This window comes from Orbicella franksi, chromosome 10 (assembly GCF_964199315.1).
Source record: "Orbicella franksi chromosome 10, jaOrbFran1.1, whole genome shotgun sequence".
Taxonomy (NCBI): Eukaryota; Metazoa; Cnidaria; class Anthozoa; order Scleractinia; family Merulinidae; genus Orbicella; species Orbicella franksi.
Window position 1 is genome coordinate 26958413 of NC_138154.1, and position 24140 is coordinate 26982552.

The following is a 24140-nucleotide window of genomic DNA, read 5'->3' on the forward strand; positions in this document are numbered from 1 at the left end:
AACACTGTTTTAATAAATCCAGATATATATCTAAGCGAATTCGCCAAAAACATGCCCGCTAGGTTTTCACCTGGATTCAGGCGAAGCCCAAATCCAGGCTAAGCCAGCGATCTTAAACCCAGGGGGGGGGGGGGGAGCTCCGTCAAGGCTAGGCTGGGCACATGGCCCAATGACTGGCCTATCTGCTGGGGGCTTGCTGGGGGCCAGCTGTCAAAAGTAGGGGGGAGGGGAGGATGTCTTTTACTGACAACCCCAACTAGCTAGAACTTGAGTTTTCAGTGTTAAATAAGCTTGATGTTGACTGTGTTTCTGGGTATTTTACCCAGTTGTTTGACCTTGCTTGAGGCTTCTGTGTTGACATGGTACCCTGCTGGAGTGGTCCATGCCACGTGCATGCGTGATTGGCCAATCTCCTAGCCAGGGAGGTGGTCAGAGGACTTCTGACCGCTGGGACTGTCTTTGAGTCAATGCGGGCATGTTTTTGCGAATTCGGTTAGATCTTGAGGGCAAAAGGCACCTGGAAGGGATCTGAAAGGACAACTTGGCCCTGGGACTGCATGTTTAGGACAGGGTTGAGACAATTTGGCTTGCTGGGGCCTTTTAGCCTTGATATCTGAGCGAATTCGCAAAAACAAGCCCGCTAGGTTTTCGCCTGGATTCCAGGCTAAGCCAGCGACCTTAAACCCAGGGGGTCTCCTTCAAGGCTAGGCTGGGCACATTGCCCAATGACTGGCCTGTCTGCTGGTGGCTTGCTGGGGGCCAGCTGTCAAAAGCAGGGGGGAAGGGGAGGGTGTCTTTTACTGATACCCCCAACTAGCTAGAACTTGAGTTTTCAGAGTTAAATAAGCTTGATGTTGACTGTGTTTCTGGGTATTCTACCCAGTTGTTTGACCTTGTTTGAGGCATCTGTGTTAACATGGCACCCTGCTGGAGTGGTCCATGCCACGTGCATGCGTGATTGGCCAATCTCCTAGCCAGGGGGGTGGTCAGAGGACTTCTGGCCGCTGGGACTGTCTTTGAGTCAATGCGGGCATGTCTTTGCGAATTCGGTTAGATCAGGAGCCATAATCGGGGACGGAGACCGTAAGTCCTGGGATTCGCGCGCACCTATGATATGGGACAATTTTTCTATTTTTAGAACAAATTGCGCCATCCTGACGTCATATATCCGCGCGGATCCACGCACATGTCGGGGGCTCTTGTGTGGATGTTGTCACGTTGCGTGATCAAATGGTGAGATATGAGCGATTATCTTGCGTATTTTTCACAGCGATGGCAGGGAATAAGACAGGGAATACGAACCAAGGCGCTTATATGTAGTTTTATGCTCTGAGCTAACGGAAAAGGTGGGTTTTTCCAGGGTCGAAAACAAGACTTCAATCTCGCGCTAGGAATGAATAATAAGATCTGCTCGCGCTAGTTGTAAGCTGACGCGTACGTTTTTGCGTTTGTTCTGACTTAAGAATATAGCAAGAAAACTCTCTACTCTGGTATCGAGTTAATTTGTGGGTTTCTCAGACAATGGTTAATCATAACCAAAACTTATTTTGATGGTTTCTTATTGTTTCTGCTTGTTTGGTGAGTTTGCAAAAGTTTTTGAAAGGAAAGTCTGACGCGTACAATTAGCTCATTTGCATAGTGCAGCTCGTACACTTTCAAGTCCGACTCTTCTTGACAAAGATTTCTTTCGTTATCTTTTGTGCTGAGATGCTGCAACAAATTTCACGAACGCAAAAAGGGCTTCTAACATCGTGTGTTTCTTCAACATAAGCATAGTGAAGTTTTACACTTCGAAAATGAAAATAGACAAGGGGTTTTGATAACTCGATCAACAAAATCAAAATCGTTATTCGAAGTTGATTAGAGAAAGCGTCATCGTAACTTTGCTGATTATTTCTGCTTTATTCACATATTTTCAGCTAAGCTTTTAATATGTTCTCAAACATTTATCAGTCTTAAACATATTTAAAAACTATAGAGTTATTGTTTGAGTTCGATGTACGCTTTCACACGAAAGTGCGGCGGAAGTACAATTTGTCCTGTTTACTGACTGTACAAAACACGCACCGGCGGGCGCTCTCATTCATCGACAACAGAGAATTTACTGGATTTTTACACAAATAAAACTGAGCAGTATCTACGGACGTAAAGTTGTTGGGCCTTGATGAAACATCAAGCGTTACTTACAATTCAGACGAAACTCAAACTAGCAATTATTTTGTTTTACTTTTCGGTCGCGATAGACTGGCAAATTCCTCGGAAGCCTGTGGTAAGAGGAGCTAAGAAACTGTGAAGTCCTGAAGCTCTGTTATATCTGAATATATCCAGCTAGTTTTTTGCTGTGTAATGGAAAAGCTGTTAATCTTCAACATATGTGAAATTTAAAGTGGAGTAATGTACAGCTCATGTAAAAGAAGCATCCGTCGGAACACAATTTTGTCAGCGATATATATATAAGCTTGAAGCGGAACATAACTAAATTCGACACTGTCTTACTTCACTCACACTGGAGCAGCCTACGACGAAAATACTTAAGCAAAATTCCAACAGACGTAAACGCGTTGAGTTGTGGGCCAAAAACATGAAAAATGTCGGGAATTTCGGACGCCATTTACTCCGCGCGACATCCGCAAAAATCCTCGCAGCATGTACGCGCGTGTGCCGCAGGCGATGGCGCAATCTGTTCTAAAAATAGAAATATTGTCCCATATCATGGGGACAGCCCCAGTACTTGAAAAGGTGCGTGCTTACGGTCTCCGTCCCCGATTATGGCTCCTGGTTAGATATATATAAAAAAAATACGTAAGTAAAGATGAATTTCAGTCCGTGCTGCGCACTCTCGAGAGTGTTAACGTTACGTTTGATTTGATTCATGTTATTAAATGTAACCTTTCGCCACTTCTTTCATGAAATAGATTTAAAGTTTCATGTCAACCGCCTCTATGGATGCAGAGCTTTATATGATATACTAGTAGTAATGAGAGATTATGAGAGTGCGTTCGACGCTCTCACTTTAATATATATGTATACCGTAAAAAAAAAATGATTTTACTAGCTGACTTTCAACCTTTGTCTACTGCTAATTATAAAATATAAAATCAACATTTTTCAGCAGCAACCGAGGTTTCTGTAGACTCTCAAGTTTCATAGAATATTTAAATTACGTACATTATCCTAAGCTAGCATTTGCAATCGCGTGCTCGTTTCGCGTGGTCGTTTATCGTAAACAAACTCCGTGCGACTAATGCGAGTATTTCCCCTGATGAATAAAGTAGTCTTACAGATCTTGCCTTCAGAGTACTTTTCCACCGATTCCAAACAATAAAGTTTCGACCAGATAAAGACTGAGTTATCTGTCGCGACTGGAACTAATCAACAAATGCAATCACAATGTAGCTGTTCCCACGGTTATCATCCCAAAGCCAAGTCGTGTTGAGATGTCCCCCTCTGTTAATAAACGAGGACAATTCCCTCAGATTTCGATAAATGCTACCGTCGAAGCGTTTAAATTCGCCAAAATCTAACGCTGAGAGCACATAATTACGAAGCGTACGGCGACTGAATGGAAAAAAGTCAAAGAAAGAGCCATCGGAAAGACGAGCTCACATGGCCTGCTTACATACTCACGTGTTCGCCACATGTCTTATCACATGTCTTAGTATTAAACGGTACCAGTTTACTGGCCGTGACATCCCCCTGCAAAAATCAAGCACGGTGGCCATTTTGGTGTCCTTACAGGAATGTTATTTTTTCGGCCTATAACCGTGCACAGGGAGACCAATTCTGAAAAGCCACAGGTCAAAATTAGGTTTGCGTTCCACTCCGTCGAACGCAATCAAACACTAAAGATCTTCTTTGACCACATTTCCAAACACTGAGAAGAGAGTTGAAAATACGACGCGCACCGGAGTATTTTTGACGAACTTCGAGGTGTTTGAAAATGTGGTCAAACACTGTCTTGGGTGTCAGCAGATATATTTCTTTGATATATTACTTTGATATATTTTTTGATATATCTATTTTTGATATATAGCCTTCTTCTTTCCGATATTATCCGATGAAACAACTTAGTAACTGTAGAAATCAAAGAAAGTGTTGAAAAAACTTCAAAGAAAAGTCAAGTGGTTCTTTACGACTAATATCGATTCTCGGCTGCGCAGTATGGGGAGGAAATCTTTCTTCAATGATTAAGATAATAGTTTTGCAGGTTACCTTTTGAATAAGCCAAATCAGAGTTTCAAGAATTAGCGCAGTGTGCATGCGTTTTTAACCCTAATTTATTTTTGTCTTTTGTTTACTTGTTGAAATAACAAAAGAAAAGAAGAGAACAAATCAGGGATAAAAGCCCAGGAATAATGTACTAATTCTTGAAACTCTGATTTGACTTTTTGTTTGTTTGTTTGTTTGTTTTCTTTTTCTTTTTCTTTTTTTTTTTTTTTTTTTTTTTTTTTCATTTAACCTACTCGATTGTTATTGGGCGGTTTTTATGTGACAGTCAAAATAATTCTTATTTGATTCGGTTTTACATAACTACATTGTAATATCCTTTTAGTCATCCATCTTCAAATATGTGAATACATAAATCATAACACGAAAGAAAATCCCGCCACTTACATTTTTAAACAGTCAAAAGTAAAACCAGAACTACAGTGTTTCGGTCGCATACGTTTCCCAGCGCTTCACCTCAGCGACATTTATATCCAGGAGCTTTGATTGGCTCAATGGATTGCCTGTGACTTGGTGGATATGCTTCAATGTATATTTTTGAATTTGTTTTTAATTTTCAATTGTTTTAAACAAAATAAAATGTGGAGAAAAGTGACGCAATCTGTATTTTCGATGCTACAACACATCTTTCATTTATGTTACTTAAAACTTGAAGATGTCTAATATACATTCCTTGTCGCAGTACATCTTTGACAATATTTTCTGTCGTAAAGAACAATCCAGTAAAGTAATGTCCTTGAATTTTTTGTTCCGTCCTTCTAGCTAAATAAACTACGTGTTTCACAAGACAACGGGGAGAGTAGATGAGCTAGGGTACATGTTTTTGTTTAAAGAACTTGGGCAGTTTTCAGTTTTTGGTAACGGAATTCGATTTCCCTCTTTAAATCGTGTTTGCAGTTTAACCCAGCCCTAATCAATGAATTGTAATTTTTCAAAAACGTGTGATTAGGATAGTGGACAAGTCCTATTATAATGCTTATACAGAACCAAATTTTATTTTTAAGGAGCTTAACTTGCTTAAATTTCAAGACAATTCGGTTAATGCATCTAGGTCAGTTGATGTTCTCGTTAAGAACGCTATTCTCCCTTAAATATTTGAGAACATATTCACAATAACAACCAAATCTATTGTTACAATGCAAGCCATGCAAACTCCTTTCGCCGAACAATTATGTAGAACAAATATCCTTTAATATATAAATTGTAGTTTTGAATATTCATTGTAATCTGGTATATTAATTTTTGTAATTTATTAACCATTGTACTGCAATTCTATTTTTTGTTTGTGTGGCATATCAAAATAAAATTTAAAAAAATAATAAATTTCTAAGTGGTATAGTAAGGCGGCGATTACGGAAAATAATTTGAGTCGCTTACTTTACTTAAGCCTGCAAAGCCGGTTCCAATACGCCTCGACCACTTGCACGCGCATTACATTTTACATACCATATAAAGTTACTTTATCGGGTAAATGATCAATCTCATTGTTTGAACTCGAACAATAAAGTTAATTTTGTGACTACGGAAGTCCCTATTTATGCAAGTGCAAAAAGTGAAGAATTCCCCTTCCGACGGCGCTTGGCGCTTGCAGTCCCCCCCCCCCCCTCCCCCCTCCTCTTCCTTCACCTTTGAACGCCTACCACGAACGCTACCTGCGAGTAGGCATGCGCTGCGGAACGAGCAAAGTCGAAGCCGCGAACATAAATAAAACACTCCTACAAGCATCGGTGAGTACTGCAAACTTCGCATGTGTACTTATTACTGGCGCCATCATTAAGTCAGCAGCTCGTGCTAGTTCAGTACTTCTATCAAGTCATTAAAGTACAGCTTTTAACACGAGCTTTAATTTCTAAGAGGGTGTTTTCTAAATTTTATGGTTATTAACCGCATAGCTCAATCGGGAGCATGATATGACAATGAAAAATGAAATTTAAATTTTCATGCACATTACTTATATCACAAATTAAAATTTAGAAAATAAGGATATAAAATTCAAAGCCTTGCAAACATTCATTCCCCTCTAAAAGAGCCACTGAGAAACGTTTTTTTCGGCATTTAAAGAACCTATTTTCAGTACAGTCACAAGTTAGAACTCTCCTGAAGTGAAGTCAATTGTCTAGTAGAGTTTGTAAACCGTGTGCTCAAAAAAATAAGTAACTTGTTCAGGCTGTTTAACGATATAAAAACGAAACGAAACGAGATTATGAGATTTTTACGAAAAGCTTTCCTACCCGAAGTAAACGTCAGCTGCCAACTACAGTGTTATTAATCGTCATTGCGGTTGCGAACAGGCAAGATGAAATATAACTTGTTTACCGTATTCAGTTCACATAACCGCGAAAACAACCCCACTTTCTAAAAGACAATTCGCTGCTTTTCCTTGTTCTAATTTTGGGTCGACTAGGTAACTTGTTTTCGAACGCTTTCGAGATGCATCGAGAACAAGTCCCACATTTGAAAGTTTGTGTTTGATAGTCACTAACGCTGGTTTTTGTCATGATACTAGGATCTGTCATTTCTCACCAATCACAATGCTGTTTAAAAACAAGTGACTGTTGTTGGAAATTCTTGATGGAAAAACTCGAAATTTGCATGCGCTTAGTATAAAATTACCTAAAAGAGAACGTTTTTCATTAAGTTTCGTAGTTGGTGCTATTTTAATTGGAATGGTTATCTTTATTTGGGCTTAGTGTGATGACCAGGTGAAATGCTAAAATGCATTTTACCTGACCATTTTCCTGGAAAGATTTATTGTTATTGATGGTATGTTCTGTTCTTAATGTAAAGTTATATTTTCTTCGATGTTAAAACACAGCAAACCTTGTATCTCTTGTGAAGATTACAGATGCACAATTTTAACTTATACTAAATATCTCTTAGTAACACTCTTATTAAAAAGAAAAGGTGTTATTCGCGGAAAATCGTTTAGAAGTCGGTTTCATTAAAAAAAAAAAAAAAACTTTACAGCACGTACGTTAATACCTATATGAATTGATTCCTGTTATTGAAACTATCGACAAATTAAATATTAAAATATGGAAAAGGCGTAACAAGTAGGGCTGCCTTTCTTCTTCAATAAGTAAGCCTGAGTTGTTGTTTGATAACGGGTTGAAAAACAATCCTTATTTGAGTTTTTCTGTACATTGATGTAACGTGTATTTTAATTCAATTCTGTAAAGAACATTCTTGTAATTTTTATATTGCTCTCGTTGTATTATTTTGGCCAGACTCTCTTGAAACAATATAAAGAAAATGTAAAATGAAAAAGATTTCGACTCTGGTATTCGGTCGAAGGAAAATACGGTAGAGATTCTCGTGCGCAAGCGTAGTGTTGCTTAACGCGAACTGCGCAAGTCCTTACGTAAGCCTAGATGTCAGCTTGATACTTGATTGGCAAGTATCGATAAGGTCAACATAAAAAAGCGAGAGCAGAATCTTAGGGTCAGAAGTGTAAGAGCTGTAAGAGATACTCCGCGTTACTCTAGAAGAAATAAAGAAGAAGCTTTCAAAAGAAGAAGGCCTTGTCATCCATTTGTAAAAGAGGTCGTTTCCCCCAGAAATCTTTCTTTTACAATGCCGCGTTCGTGGGCCAATCACTGGCTAGCTTCGCTCGCCTACTTGTCTTTCGCGGCTTCGACTTTGCCCGTTCCGCAGCGCATGGAACTTCGAATCCCTAGTCACAAAAATCAATCAACTTTCCCACGTGGGGCCTTCGCCTCTGTTTAATTTTAACCCTTTTATGCATGATTTTGCTCCAAAAATTTGTTACGAATTTGTTATCGCCAAATGGTTTTTTGGCATGCAATGTTGCTAAATCGCACTAAATTTTGCTAGAAATGCAATATTTTACATTTTATCTAGATTTTCGACTAGATTTTTGCACCAATAATTGAACATTTGTTTTTCCAGTAGCTCTGTCAGCATTAATCAATTTTCAAAATGGACATACGTATGGAAAGCTCTATCTCTCCTTAGTTCGCTGTTTATCAGAACAATCTCTTGACGTAGAAATTAATGACGTCACTATTAGTTTTATGTCTACCCCTCCAAATGTTGTCTGCGGACAACACTGGGCCCGAAAGGGTTAAAAATTAGCCTGCGAACAGGCTCCCGGTTGGATTTAGTGCGAGCTTGCCGAGTGTCGTCTCATGACATGGACGCTTAGCTTGTGCAGAAGAACTCTGCTCAAAATACTTGCGTCACAGCACATTTTACTAAATGTTTGGAACAAAACTAGCTACTTCATGTAATTTTAAATGCGAGCTTCCTGTCAAATTAAACGATCATGAATGATCAATCAGCTTAAACCTACCTGGTTGTTTACATTGCAAACAATAGAAGGCAAGTTGTTCAAAACAAGTCATTGCTTTTAATACAAAATAAATCAAAACTTTGCGTTTGTTATGGAACAATTATGTTTACAAAGTTCTCCCCTATCTTACAGTGGAAAGCTATTTATATGTGGCGCAATCACAGTTACCAATTATCTGGAACAACAGATGAATAGAAAAAGGTATATAAAAGTGTAAACAATAATAAAACCTAGTCAAAAGTAGACTATCGGTAGTCCCTCTTTCGCTTAGTCCGTCGTGCGGGACGCGAAAGAAAACTGCGGGAAAAAAATGGCCGCGCGAAATCCTGGGGGCCATTTTTTCTCGCTGTTTTGTTTCGCGTCACGCACGACCGACTAAGCGAAAGAGGGACTACTCGTAGTCTAGGTCAAAAGATATTTTTACAACTTTTGTTAAGTTCAAAATTGAAAAGATAAGTGTAACAAAATTCGTCTTAAAAAGAACTCCTAACAGCTCATTTCAAAACGATTGCGTCAAAAGAAGATGAAATTAACGGCAAAGATATGGTAACCAGCATTAACAGCAAATAAACTCTTCGAATCGAACCTGAGCAGCTGGGAAAACAAAGCAAATTTATTACGGGATATTATATACACAAAAAGATTACCGCATTAAATTGAAAGACTTAACGTATATCCGTGGTTTCTAGGCTGTAAACTCGATGTAAAAGCCATTTGATTTAATCAGCCAGCAGATTGAACTGATTATTTACTTTTTTGCTCTGGCGAATTATGTAGCCAAGCTCCGCGGGAAAAATTGAATTTTCAGAAATTCAGGAACGTTAGTTTAGGAACTCTAGCAGAACTTTTGTACTATTGCACTGTTATAGATGCTTTCATCACAGCGTCCATATTCAAACCGAAAAAAAAAAGCCTGAAAAAAGCTGACATTGCCTCTTTTTCAGGGGAAGTCACTAGTGGAGACTTAGCGCAGCTATATTTAGTAACCAAATTCTTAAAAGTAGAGGTTCTTAAAAGCCGCTAGTCCCTGCAGACGCAACTAGAGGCTTAGTTCCTGCTGCAGGGTACGTGGCATAGTAGGAGGTCCGGGGGATGACTTGAATTTTCAGAACCCCAGGAACGCTATTTTAGTTATTCTGGCAGACACTTTGCACTATTGTAGATGCTGTCATTAGAATACCTTAATGTTCAAGTAAAATAAACAAAAGCATAACAAAAAGCTGACATCACCTCTGTTTTATCAAAAGGAAGTTATTTGTGGAGGTTGAAATATATCAAGCAACCAAATGTTATTTAGACATATTTAGCAACCAAATGTTAAGAGGAGTTAAGTTCCTGCTGCAGGGTACCTAACAAAGAAGGTGGGTCCGGGGAAATTCTCTCCTGAGAAATTGTTAACTTCTCAGAACCTCAGGAACGCTATTTTAGGCATTCTGGGGGAACTTTTGCACTACTGTGGAAGCCGACAATAAGGTGATATTTTGAGTGCTCCTCCATTAAACATCATATTTTTCATCTGCCCCCCCCCCCTCCTTTTTAACCATATTTTTAGGCATGGCTCCCCGGTAAATCCCACCAGCCCCTTCCTCCCCCCCCCCCCCCCACGCTCCTTATAAAAAACGAACGGTCCCTTAGTTAGCTAGACAGACAAAATGAAAAATGCTACAACATTCCCTTTATTGGATATTTCTCTTTAAAACAGAAAATATTGTCAATGATATGCTATAACAAGTATGTCTTCAAGTCTCAAGTAAGTAAAGTATCTATTTTGGCATTAAGTATATACTGAAAAATTTCTGAGGTCTCTTGCAAACCAGAAAGTTTACCTAACTTGTGATAACTGAATAAAGATGGTGAAGTTTAAACTCAGTAATAAAATGTGAAAGGTGAACTGATCAAAATGACACGAGCGTAGGACAATGCTGATCCCAGCAGAATGCAGGACGCCTGACACATATGAACTCAGTTAGTTAAATGACTTTGTTCTCCATGAGTTCTCGTAGCTCAGTGGATAGAGCGCCCACCCGGTGTTCGGGAGATCATGGGTTCGATTTCTGTCGGGGACTCAGATTTTTTCTTTGTCCCACGCTCGTGCCATGTTGATCAATTCACCATTCACTTAACTTGTAGTTCATTATCAGCTGTGTAATACATTATGTACGTGAGTTTCTGTATGTTACATATTGTTTGCAAATACATTAAAATTTAAATACTGGGGTCACTTACAATTTGCATTTGTAAATGTACACTTGCATTCAAGTGGATTTTATAATTGTAGGGCTGCAATTGTAGTTTACACTTGTATCCTGACTCGCAATACACATGTAAATTCCAGTGTAGAAAATACTTATATTGAATTCTTGTATTTACAAGTCGGACTTTACACGTGTAAATTGCACGTGTAAAAACTACAAGTGTAATTTCTTTATTAAATTGACCCCTGGGCTTATACAACTTCGTAAAGATTTTTAAATGGGCCGTAAACGGAAGGGGCTTATATATATCCAGGGGAGGAGCTTTTAAGCGGAATAAAAAAAGGTTCCGAAATGAGCCTTAGAGGTATTAATCGAAATACCTATCTCATTTATTGGCTTTCAATTAACTTTTAAAGCATCATAGTCATATTAAACTACAGGTATACCCTTTGTTTACAAGTAAATGGACCTATAACTGGGAGGCCGTATAAGCAGGAGGGCTTAAAAACGGTAGTTTACGACATTGTGGCATGTTTACCACGTCAGTGTTAATAATAATCGAATTAAATTGCATTTGTGCATTTGTGCTCAAGTTTTCTTGCTGACCCGTATTTCATTTCTATTTAATGCTGATGTTAACTGGCTGCCTGGCTCCGCTAGCCTCTTTGGTTATTCCACGCAGCTAGCACTCTAATTTTTACTTTTAATATTTTCATTGAAATTGTAATTTTTTTCTTTAGCAAGAGTGAGTACAAATGAAGATTGATTAAACATGTGATATGTTACATTATGTAGTATATTCCATTTACCCGAGTGGCCCATCAGGCCGGCGCTTATCTCCGGTTTCTGTAGCATAGAGCGACTAGGAGTATTTTTTCTACGCCCTAGTTGGGATGCTTGTCCATCGCAAGGTTATCCCCAGCAAGTTAAGTTCTCCGGCGTCCATTTATACACCTGGGGGAAGAAAGGCACACTACACAATGCCCCCGGCCAGGGCTTGAATCCAGACCGCTCGATCCGAAGGTGAGCGCACTAACCTTGAGGTCACCGCGCCTCCATACTGCTTTTCTAATGTAATATGTTATCGTTTTTATAATGAACGAAAACAAGCATAATATCGAAATAAAGTTACAAGGCTTCTGTAAACATGCGAAATTGTTATGTATTTGTTAATTGCGTATTTCATGTTTTTATATGGAGGATGCCTTACAATCAGCCAAACTAAGGCGAGGGGCCTGGAAACGACTGGTCTTACTACAAATAAATCCCGATTACACTTCATACGATGTCGTATGAAAGAACAACTCAAGATATTCCTCAAGAAAGGGACAAACTCCATCATTGATCCCATATCTGACTTACATGTCACGGAGAGGAATAACTCGATCTTGGTTCAGCTGCTGAGGCCGTCTACGAAAGACTGCAACCAGAGCTCTTCTGAAGTCTGACATTCGCGTTGTGTATAAGATTGGATTCACAAGCGAGTTTGCATAATACAGAAAATTCAGAACACCGTGTAATCGTGAATACGTGGAAACTAATTTGGAATCCGAATTGGCATAGTCGACAACGTGAAATATGGTATCTGGTAAATAAAACAAAAGAGATACAACAGTTGTGATTAACAATGTCATGGTCAGTTTTCTTTCTCTACTGGCTGCACCATGGTGTTGAGGCTGCGCTCCATAACGGACTTTAAAGCCAATGCGCGCGTACGAGATGCAAACAGTCACCAAACAAATTAAGTAAAATGAATTTCTTAAGTAAACATAATAACTACGCCGTGCAAATTCAATCAGAACTATAGAAGCAAGAAATAACAGCCCAGCTGTCAACCAAACGACAGAAATAACGATCGTATACTTCGACTTTTTTAGTACCCGATGTCTGTGCGGCCAAAACGTCGCGTGAAACCGTTCCAAAGCTATCGCCGTGATATTTATTAAAGATGCAACAGGAAATAAAAATTCAAGTGGAAATATTATATAATATGCCCAGTCTTCAGACGAGTACCACTTCCACAAATTACAGTAGTTATTTCCAGCGAAATAGAACAGCCTAATCCCAGCCGATCCTCCAGCCAGCATATCTACGACTGCCAAATTGATCATCAGGTACGTGCCGCGCTTGCGGAGCTTACGAGTTTTGATAAAAACAATTATTGCTATAAGGTTGATTGTTACTATAGCAACAGACTCCGCTAATCCTACAGTGATCCAGGGTATGCACTCAGATAGCGAAAACATCTGGGAAGATCGACTCTTCTTTACACTTGGCTGTTGGAGGGATTATCTTGACGGTCTGTTGAGGAAAACGCATTTTAATAAGTTTTTGACGTTTTTGATGTGTTGGAATGCTAAAAATTAACAGAGATGCCTTAATTATCCTGATGTATTAATGTTCAGATATTTTTTTTCTTGAAAACATTGGTGATACGTTTACAAAATTCCAGTCACATAAAAATTAGTAGCAATTAGATTTCTATCACCTCTCAGTAGCCACTCAGCCGTGTTCTTTTGGATTCCGCGAATCTGAATGGTTTTTCGTCTAGGCCCTAAAGTGGCAAAGATTGTTACAAATGTTAGATCAAAGCTATTGTCTTGATATCGGCTTCTTAATCATAATAATGTGAAATGAAATTTTTAGTTGAAATTCAATGTTTATAGATACTTAATCTGTCTTATGAAGTTCAGTTAATGCAAACCAAATATTCTAGTTTATGCTTTGATCATTTCTTAGCATTTTTCGTATTTTTAGCACTCTGAGTTCCAAATAAAAATATGATTTACCGATGTGTTTAAATAATTATTTAATGGCGTGTGTTGAGTAATGTACATGTGAAGTTTATATGAAATAATTCATATATGAATTTCTTCTTTCCAATTGCTTAAATTGGAAAATTAACTGCGATGATCATTCTTCACTTTCATCCACAACCGCAGTTCATATATGGATTATTTCATATAAACTTCACATCATTTCACTCCTCACGGGAAGATATGAACTCGATTAATTGACCTCGCTCCCAATGTGTGGCTTCATAGCTCAGTTGGTAGAGCATCGCACCGGTATCGCGGAGGTCACGGGTTCGAATCCCGTTGAAGCCCTGATTTTTTTTTTCAGGCTTCTTCTTTCCAGTTGCTTAAATTGGAAAATTAACTGCGATGATCATTCTTCACTTTCAGTAATGTACATGATGATATTTTTACAATTCGTTAGGCCTTTCCACGAATATCATGTAACAACGCCAAAATATCTTCCAAGAAATTTTTAAATAATCTCGGTCTAAATATCACAAAATGTTTTCTAAATATCTCTTATATTTTTTCGTAAAAATAAGCCGATTTTGAATCACTTAGGTCAGAACTTTGCAGTAGTAGGAGTTGAGGAAGAAAATTCAGGCGCTTGGATGTTACCAGCATCCGTCATTTTGGAAAATTGCCGCTATAGCGCTTTCAGTGGTGTGGAATTTATTTTTTGGATGGGAACTGAATTGTTTCAATCATAGAATTGACTATTGTTTGAAGAAAATAACGAGGAAACACAGGGCTACGCCAAAAAAAGCTACAAATATTTCTAAATATCCTTAAGTTTTCGAAATATCTAAATACCTAAGTATCCCGAAAACTTCCAAATATCCCAAAAAATATCCGGATATTAATGGAATTAAGGCCTACAGTTCGTGTTCATGAAATGATTAATTTTCTTGTAAGGTATCAAAAGCGCATTTCTGTCGGTTTGAGCTACATTCATCGATTTCACAAATTCGTTGATTATGGAATGAAAGTCAGTATAAGCTGCAAGTTATTGGTTAAAAACAGAATAGAGCGCAAATTTTTGAAAATTGAAAATAAAGTCTTTTCGGGAGCAAAAAGTTTCTAGGGGTAAACTCTCTAAATAGACTTGCAGTGGTTCGTCCCAAGTCCTAAAAACAGGCAATGCGGATGATTTGACCACTGGGTTTATTCCGTCTGAAGACTAATTAATGTACTGAATTCATTAAATAACGTTATGTTAAGAGAAAATAATGTGTTTTAATTCTCCCTACAGTATTTTAATTGCCAGTTTGGCGTTCTATATACTAGTGCCGGAGTACCAGAAGTCGCGAGTGTTATTCTAGTTTGTTAAATTGAATTTCAGATCTGGATCATTTTCGCTGAAAAGTAAAAACACACCAAACATTTATTTAAAATAGAATAGATAAAATTAGCATCTGCTTTAAATGAGGTCGGCGGCTAATGACCAGTGAGGCAAATTTACTTCAAAATAAAAGATTTTCCCAATAATTAACCTCCATGATACAGTAGTATAACAGTATACAGTAGTATACCTTGTCACCCGAAAAATCGAAAATGTGAATTTATTTTTTTTATCCACCTTCTCAGTTGTCCGGAATCCTAAATCCTTGAACCTGATTGGCTAATCGCGCGCGCTCCAGCGGTCCTCATTTTCCCATCCGGAACCCGAGTTAAGGACCGCTCCTAAATTTCGCTTCTAAAAGTTAGCGATAATCGTCAATCTTTTGCCTTTTTTACACTTCCGTCGACGATTTGTCAACCCAAATTTATCTCTACTCACTTTTAAACGGCAAGGAAAGAAACTGTAACTAAGTTCAATTCCGTGTTTTGAAGTTGTGAGAGTTTGCTTGGTTGTGACCTTGTAGCTTGGGTCTGTAATAACGCATAATCCAGTGTTTCTCTCGCCGTGGAATTTGAGTCCATTCAGTTCAGTCGAGTTTACCTCTAATCGTTGAATTTCTGTGAATACGCTTAACGAATTTCCTCGCTTTCTGCTATTCAATTTATGGTTAAAAAAGTCTGATTTCAAGTGATTTTTTAATAGCAACGACTGATTTGATAACGATCAAATCTGATTTGATGCCGTAAAAAAAAAAGCAATTTTGGAGAACTTAACTGATGAAATAAATGCAACTAACATAAAGTTGCTCAAAATAAATCTGTTCTACATCAGGATATTTATGGAAATACATTTTTCTTTGTCTAGTATATGAGTTACTCGCTCGTTGCGAAGATTTTGTACGAATCGAAGCCGATTCAATGGCAAAGTTGGTTGCGGGAACAAACCCATTTGTAATTAAAACTAATTGTTAAATACCACGATTTTTCCTTTTACTATATCTTCATCGCGCGCAGTGATACTATTTTTATCTTTCACACTGTGAAGATATCATTCCTTTTTGATAACATTTTTCTTTTGTCCCTTTAACTACACTTAAATTTGTTGATGTATGATCGAAACATCTTCGGATCTTCTTCGGTCGTCTTCGGCAATCTTTGGTAATCTTCGGAAAATATTCAGAAATTTTCGGAAGCGTTCGTCTGGCCTTCGGAACAATTTTGGAAAATCTTCGGAAACATGTTATGCTTATGGTAGGTCCGTATAGTGAAAAACGGTGACCTTGGGCTTGAAAATGCTGCCCTCGGCCTTAGGCAGCATTTTCAAGCCCTCGATGACAGTTTTTCACTACACGGACCTCCCAGTCGGAAAATAACATATATCATATCTCTCAGTTAGTACGCACGCTGTGATTGGTCAATTTAATTTAGCGGGCCGTAATCTACTGTACGACCCGCTAAAATTTAAAGTTGTTTTTGTTGCCAAAATGTTTCGTGATTTATCGCCAAGTGTTCTTAACTTTTTCAGCAATTAAAAGTTTAAAACTTTCTTTTACTTCTGAAATTGTGTAATAAAACCTGCTAGCGACTTAAGAGTCACTTAACAACGATTTCGAATTGAGTCGTTTTGCTTCCGAAGTGCGTCAGAAATTTCAAGCCGACACACAGTTGAGATGTAATAGATATCTTACTAACCTCGTTTTCTCGGTCCGTACCGTAAGTCACGGATCCTCGATTTTCCCCTGCGATTTATGGCCCAAGCGCGAATCGATGGGGAAAAAACTCGGTCCGTAACTTACAGTACGGCCCTCGAACTCGGTTAGTAAGAGGTATTTATCAAATCTATTTTCGACCCCACCTTGTCGATAGGAAGTCCTTCTTAATGACTTGTCTTGCAACTTGAACTGCACAGACAAACTAAAAATATTTTACCATGCATTTAAACATTTCAGGAAACCAAAATATTACTTTTAGACCAACTGCGTTTTCTAATTGTTTCAGTTTTCAAGTTACATTGAAAAGGAAAAACCTAGTGCATTCTCAGTTGCATGATTCGGAAGGCGGAATTCTCGGATTTTCTTGAACTTTGAATGCCGCCTTAGTTTGCATTGTTATTAAGAAGTCGCTCCGAGTGAATTTTGTTAAACTAAAGCCCCGTCCACACTTCACTGGCGAAAACATATTTGATGATCCTTTTGCGCAATTGAAACTCCAAATTTCAGAGCTTTGGATGAAAGAATTAGTAGAGGAAATGTTTCTTTTTTTCTCAATATTGAACTTAAGTCAGCATCAAATACATACATGTATACGGTTATTGACTTATTGCCTTGTAAATAAATATGAGAAGCAGAAATAATTTTCTTCATCAATAAAACAATACAGAATATAATTTGGTCAAAGCCAGATGGTTGCCACAGTGGGGTCTGTTAGATGTATAATGGAAAAGAAATTTAATGTTGTTTTGTTTTTCCACAAAGTTGTAACAATGAAATATATCCCAGGACGTTTTCAACACATAAACTTAAGTTAAAGGATTTTCTAGCAATTCAGTTTGGAAAAAAAAAATAAACAGCCATTAATTGCTATTACGTCAACAGAATTAAACAATGGAAAACGCTAACTAAGCCAGGTCTTAACAGTCTTATCTTTTAACTGACAAAATAGAACAGTTAGTTGTAATTCAACGGAAGATGAACAAAACGTCCGTTCCAGTTGAACCGTCACGTTCATTCACGTGAATGAAATAAAGGAACTAAAAGTAAAACTCGAGGTATTTTTTAAAAAACCCGCCGCGAGTAATTATCACTAGTATTAGAACTGCTCATAAAAAAATACCCTGCATATTACTCATCACGAGTCCAACGAGAAATGTTTCAAAATATTCCATCCTAACTTATTCATGTTGTTTACGGGTTGATAATTATAGCTAGAGCTACAAAGCTAGAAAATTTCCGGAACTATAGAAAAACTATAGGAAAAATATAAATATCCTACCCACCTTATCCCACCTTTTCACTAAGACATTCTTCCTAGTGAGAAAACGTTTCACTGCAACGAGAGAAAAAATACGTTTGAAGGCCGGCTTGTTAAAAAGAGCTATATTTGTAAGCAATATAAACACCTCGTTTCGTGCAAAAGAAAAGTCTACCTCAGCGGGCAAGATTTTCTTGGGTACAGCCGGCTGTGGCATCCTAATCGCAAATAAACCTGTATTTTCATGGTACTCAGTATTAGTTTAGTTTTATCTCACCATTTGCGCGAGATATGCCACGGCTAATTTTGGGATCTGTTTTCTTCGTCCTCTTTGTTCTCTATTTGGATGTTTTTTGTTCAAAATTTTTCCAGGAAACTGAAAAGTTTTGACCATCTCGGTTACGAGGAGTTTCTTTTTCTTTACCTTTTGAAAAATGGTTTCACATGATTTAACTTGAATCTTTACAGGTAGCCCTAATTTTCATAGAAACTCTTGTTCATAAATTTGATAAGTCAGTCAAGAAAAAACAAACGGGGGAGTATATTGCTGAAGCTGAGGACTAGGCAATTTTCAAACAAGTCTAAAATGTTTCAAGCAGAAAACACGTTTTTCTCATTGTGAGAAAAATAACATGTCTAAAATGCTTCCTTACTCTCAAAACTGGACAAACTGAAGGATAAATGATTCGGGTCGGTTGGTATTACGTTCGTTTATCGTTTATCGGTTCAAAGCGGTTTACATAACTTACCTTTTTAAATGAAAATAACTGCAGCTTTTCTCGCTGGACAACAGCTCTTGAGAGCGGAGATAACCGTCACTGTTCAGTACACAACAAAGAATGAAGGGACGGTTTACAACAAGTGACGCTCAATAGATTCCGACTGACATACATGTCATTGGTATTGCCGGCTGGAATCAGCTTTATTCATAAACCAGCGCATGCATTCCAATTCTAAATTTTTTTTTTTTTCTAATTGATAAAAATTTACGGATTTCGGTTTCAACTTTAAATGACTCTTAAAATGAACCTCTTTAGTTTTACGTACGCTTTCGACAATACGAATTCACCCATGCAACCCTCCTTATAAGGTCCCAAAAACTCACCATGATAACCATGAGAAAATCAATTCATGGGTTTCCCCTATATGAGTATGGTGCTCTACTATACTTGGCGTTCATTCTGGCCGCCGGAGCTCCGCTGTAAAATTTCATATGAAAGAGCAACTCAAAGATTAATTTATGTGATGGGTTTGTATTCTTCATAAAAGAAACAAACCCTCATAATTGATCCATGCATGCATTACATCTCTTGAAGAGGAGTAACTGGTGCTTTGTTCAGCTGCTGAGGTTTGCGAAAGAAAGCAATCAGAGCTCTTCTGAAGTCTGGCATTCGAGCAGTGTATAAGATTGGATTTACAAGATTGTTTGCATAAAACTATCAGAACAGCAGGTAGCCGTACATTCATATACACTAATTTGGAACTTGGATTGACAAAGTCGACAATATGAAATATAGCAACTGGTAAGTACAACAGAAAAGATACGACAGTCACGATTAACAAAGTCATTGTCAGTTTTCTTTCTCTACTGGCTACACCATGGTGAAATAAAAATATCACTTGCATAATAGAGAAAACTACTTATTACAAATGGGAGCCACATTAGCATAGATACAACAGTCACAATGAATAATGTCATGGTCAGTTTTCTTTCTCTACTGGCTGCACCATGGTGTTGAGGCTGCGCCCCACAACGGACGTTATTAACAATGGACACTTAAGAAACACAAATAATCAATATGTACATTGCATTAAATGAACTCAGTAACAAAAACAAGACCCCGAACTCCTTCATATTTCAAAAAAACTGTAGCAGTAATTGATATCAGCCCAGTTGTAACCCAAACAAACGTAATCACCAATCTGTAAATGCTGGTTGCCTGAGGGGCCAAAATGTCGCGTGAAGCCGTTCTATGGAAATTATAGTGATGTTTTCCTGAGATGCAACAAGAAACAAAAGAAGCAGGACCGCCAGAAGCAAACGCCACTCTTGAGATGAATGCCAGTCCCACACAGTACACTCGGCTACAACCAGAAAGACTAGAAAATATGGGGCAACTCCCCCAGCCAACACATCTGCAACTGCCAGATTGACAACCAGGTACGTGCCACGCTTGAGGAGATTACGGTTTCTTATAGAGACAATTATTGTGATGAGGTTTAGTGATACTATAGTAACAGATATGACTACGCCTGCGGCAAGCCAGGTTGCACATTCGGGCAACGAAAACATCAGGGCAGCTCGGTACTTGTTTACGATTCTCAGTCGGGAGTAACTGTGGAGAGACATGCATAATTATGTCATTTCAGGTTAACCTGACGTTCTTTCAGTACACTCTTTTTTTTATAAGCATATTGTTTTTCCGGCCGAGGCTGAATCTTCTTATTTTTCTGCTGATTTTAGGCTGAAATTATTTTTGTGAATATTCTTAGTTCATAGCATATAACATTTCTGTTTCCGTATTTGGTGTATTTGGTGTATCTGATGTATCTGGTGTCTGGATGGTGAAGTAATTTCGGATCCAGCCTGCAGGCATTAAAGCCTGCTATGACGCACATAACTTCTTACAGAAATGTTATTAGCATGGAACATACGGCTAGTGCTGCTTTTGTTGCTTTAAGGCTGGCTTTGCCATTTACAGAAAAGAAGAATTTTGTACGGTTTAGCTAAAAGCATATAATTGTATTGTATTACACACTTTCAACACAATAAAATTATATTCTATATATTCTCGGGGTCGTGTAATGGCGACGTAAAGACGTGCGTTGCTGCCGCCCGCCGATCTTTCTGCTCTGTCTTTGGTAAATGGCCGTTTTTTTCGGTCAGTTTTTGAGCAAAAGAAAAACCATATCCTCAGACTCTTCCGACGAATCATCTCTTTCGCCGGAAATCAAAAAAACCAAGCCATACTCCTCGCCAACGCATCACGAAGACGAAATAATGACAGCTCTCAGTATGACACAAGATGTTGGTGCAACTCTACAAGCAATCTTAGCAAAGCTGGAAAAGCTTGATTCAATAGAATCCGCCGTGAAGAAAATTGAAGCCAATCTCGAGAACTTAGAGAAACGAACCCAAAGGCTAGAAGATTTCCAAACAACAGCGAAGAAAGATATTGACGATCTAAAAGAAGGGATCAACTTTACTGGACAACAACTCAAGGATAAGACAGAAGCTATGGAGAAGGTGCATCGACTCTATGAAACTCAATTAGCAGAGCTCACGACAAAATGCCAGAAAAATGGGGATTTGTTAGACGAGATCCACACCAAAAATCTTTACTTAGAAGCCTACTCTCGCCGGGAGAATATCAAATTCACGAACATAGAAGAATCGACAGAAATAGGTGGCCGCACTAGTGAAGACACCGAAGAAGTTCTCCGAACTTTTCTGGAACGTGATCTTGGTTATAGGGATGCAAGGAATGTAGAAATTCAGCGAGTACATCGCATCGGAAAAAGCAAGGATGGAAATCCGCGTCCTATTCTGGCCCGTTTCCTTAGATATAAAGACTGTCAACAGATCTTTTTACTGGGTCACCGGCTTAAAGGCACTAACTTTCAAATGTTCCGAGACCTTCCCCAGGAAATCATTACCCGTCGCAAAGTACAGATGGGAGCTTTTAAGGATGCCAGGAAAAATGGAGTGGCTGCCTCCTTCAGCCAATCTCAACCGGATAAATTGTATATCAGAGGTAAATTGTGGCCGATCGGGCAAAAATTTACTATTTAATTAACACTAAATAAACTTTGTTCAGATTGACCGGTAAATTGTTCAAACTTCTCGCAGTTTCGTTATTGCCAATATGCTTTTCACCAATTAGAGGCGGTCGGCAACTTAAACGGGCTAATAGAGTTGCAGGCTTTTTCTCTTTTTTGCTGTAGTAAGCAATCAAGTTGCCTAATTTCTCCACCATAAGTCCTTTAGTAATTTTATTCATTTTATGTATGTTTTCGTTTTACTGTCTCCAGGGCATAAAAATCTATCTAATTAACAATAGTTTAAAGGCATGTGGTCATTTAGATATCTTTTATTGTGAAAATGCAAAGCAGTCAACTCAGCCTCCTTCATTACTCACAATACAACAGATCTGAAAATAATTTCCCTCAATGTCAGGGGATTGGGAAACAATGCCAAAAGAAAAGAGGTGTTTAACTGGCTGAGAGCGAAAAAGCAATCTATATATATGCTGCAAGAGGTCCATTGTTCTCGAGAAACTACCGATATATGGTCTTGTGAATGGGGGTACAAAGCGCTCTTCAGCTGCTGCAGCAGCAACAAAGCAGGGGTTGGTATTCTTTTCAATAATAATTTCAATTGCCAGATCCACAAGGTTTTCTCGGATCCGAATGGACGCTTTTTAATATGTGATATCGTTGCTGATAGCAAGCGTCTGACTGTGGCTAACATCTACGCTCCGAATGAAGACGATCCAAACTTCTTTCAGGTTTTTTTCGATCATTTATCAAACTTTAAATGTGGTGAAATCATAATTGGTGGGGACTTTAACTTAGTTCTTGACGTGGAAAAAGACAAGAGGGGTGGCCTTGCCAGAACACACAAAAATGCCTTAAAAGTGATTCGAGATTTCTCTGAAAATCTTGGTTTGACTGATATTTGGAGACTTTTCAACCCAGAAGCCAGGAGATATACTTGGCGCCAAAACCAACCAGTCATACATTGCCGACTCGATTTTTTTCTAGTAAGTGAATCATCTTTATGTGATGTGACCCATGCAGATATTTTTCCTGGTTTCAAAACGGATCATTCGATGATTACTCTGAATCTAGCTTTACACTCGAACCCCAGAGGCAAAGGTTTTTGGAAGTTGAACACGTCCCTTTTATCCGAAATGAGATATGTCCAAGAAATTAAAACAACAATTGAAAGCACTGTGAAACAATACAAAGACGACACCTCAGTGAACCCAGCTCTGCTTTGGGAGATGATTAAATTAAAGGTGCGAGAAAAATCAATATCTTATGCTGCATACAAAAACGCGACAACAAGGAAACGCGAAGAAATGTTGGAACGCGAAATCGCCTTGTTAGAAAAACATTTAGACAATGCAAGCAATAGTAACCCCTCATATCATATTGTTGCTGAAAGAATTTTTACCTTAAAGAAAGAGCTAGAAAACATTTTTGAGTATCGAACCAAAGGCGCTATCATTAGGTCAAAGTCGCAATGGTACAACGAGGGCGAAAAGAACTCTGGATATTTTCTAAACCTCGAAAAAAGGCACTGTAAACAAGGAACAATTAGTCAATTAAAAATTAATGACACCGACTTTGTCACCACAGACAAAGATATCTCATCTGAATGTACGGCTTTTTATAAAAATCTTTATACGTCAAAAAGCCCCGACAGCATCCAGTCAACATTCCTCTCTGAAGTGAACTCCACTTCTTTGACCAATGAAGAACAAACTTTATGTGAAGGCCCCTTAACTCAAAAGGAATGTTTCGAAGCCCTGAAGAAGATGGAGTCTGACAAAACGCCAGGCACGGATGGACTTCCCGCCGAATTCTACAAAGTTTTTTGGAAAGACATTTCTTTTTTTTTAATCTCGGCCCTCGACTATGCTTTTGACTCTGGCTGCCTCTCAGTAACACAAAGACGAGGGGTTATAAAACTAATTCCAAAAAAAGATGCGGAACTATACTTCATCAAAAATTGGAGGCCTATTACCCTTTTGAACACTGATTACAAAATCGCAGCAAAATCTATTGCAAACCGAATTAAATTAGTACTTCCAAACCTTATCAATCACGATCAAACAGGATTTTTGAAGGGCAGATTTATAGGCGAAAATATCAGACTCATTGACTCAATCATCCAATATGCCACAGAAAAGAATATCCCGGGCCTGTTACTTTTTATTGACTTTGAAAAGGCATTTGATTCTCTCGAATGGTCCTTCATACATGGAACATTAAGATCCTACGGTTTTGGTGCTTCGCTAATTAACTGGGTGAAAACCCTGTATAGTCATAGTGAAAGCTGTATTCTGAATAATGGATGGGCAAGTAATTTTTTTGAAATTCAAAGAGGTGTTAGGCAAGGCTGCCCGCTCTCACCTTATTTATTTATCCTATCGGCAGAGGTGCTGGCCACGGCAATTAGGAAAAATACTAATATAAAGGGAATCTCTGTAAATAATGTGGAAATTAAGTTAAGTCAGTATGCCGATGACACAACACTTATATTAGACGGGTCACGTGAATCTCTCCTTT

At 38.3% G+C, this 24140-nt stretch overlaps 1 protein-coding gene across 1 annotated transcript; it reads left to right on the plus strand.

The window, feature by feature from the left end:
* The first annotated feature begins 20656 nt into the window (after positions 1-20656).
* Positions 20657-21795, plus strand: LOC145500302 (uncharacterized). The gene has a single exon (XM_081479794.1). The coding sequence runs from the start codon at positions 20710-20712 to the stop codon at positions 21634-21636; it is 927 nt and encodes a 308-aa protein (XP_081335920.1). The 5' UTR covers positions 20657-20709; the 3' UTR covers positions 21637-21795.
* Positions 21796-24140: the final 2345 nt, after the last annotated feature.

What these genes read in the sequence shown, in the direction of transcription:
- LOC145500302 (XM_081479794.1), top strand. Translation starts at nt 20,710, where the DNA reads ATGGCCGTTTTTTTCGGTCAGTTTTTGAGCAAAAGAAAAACCATATCC.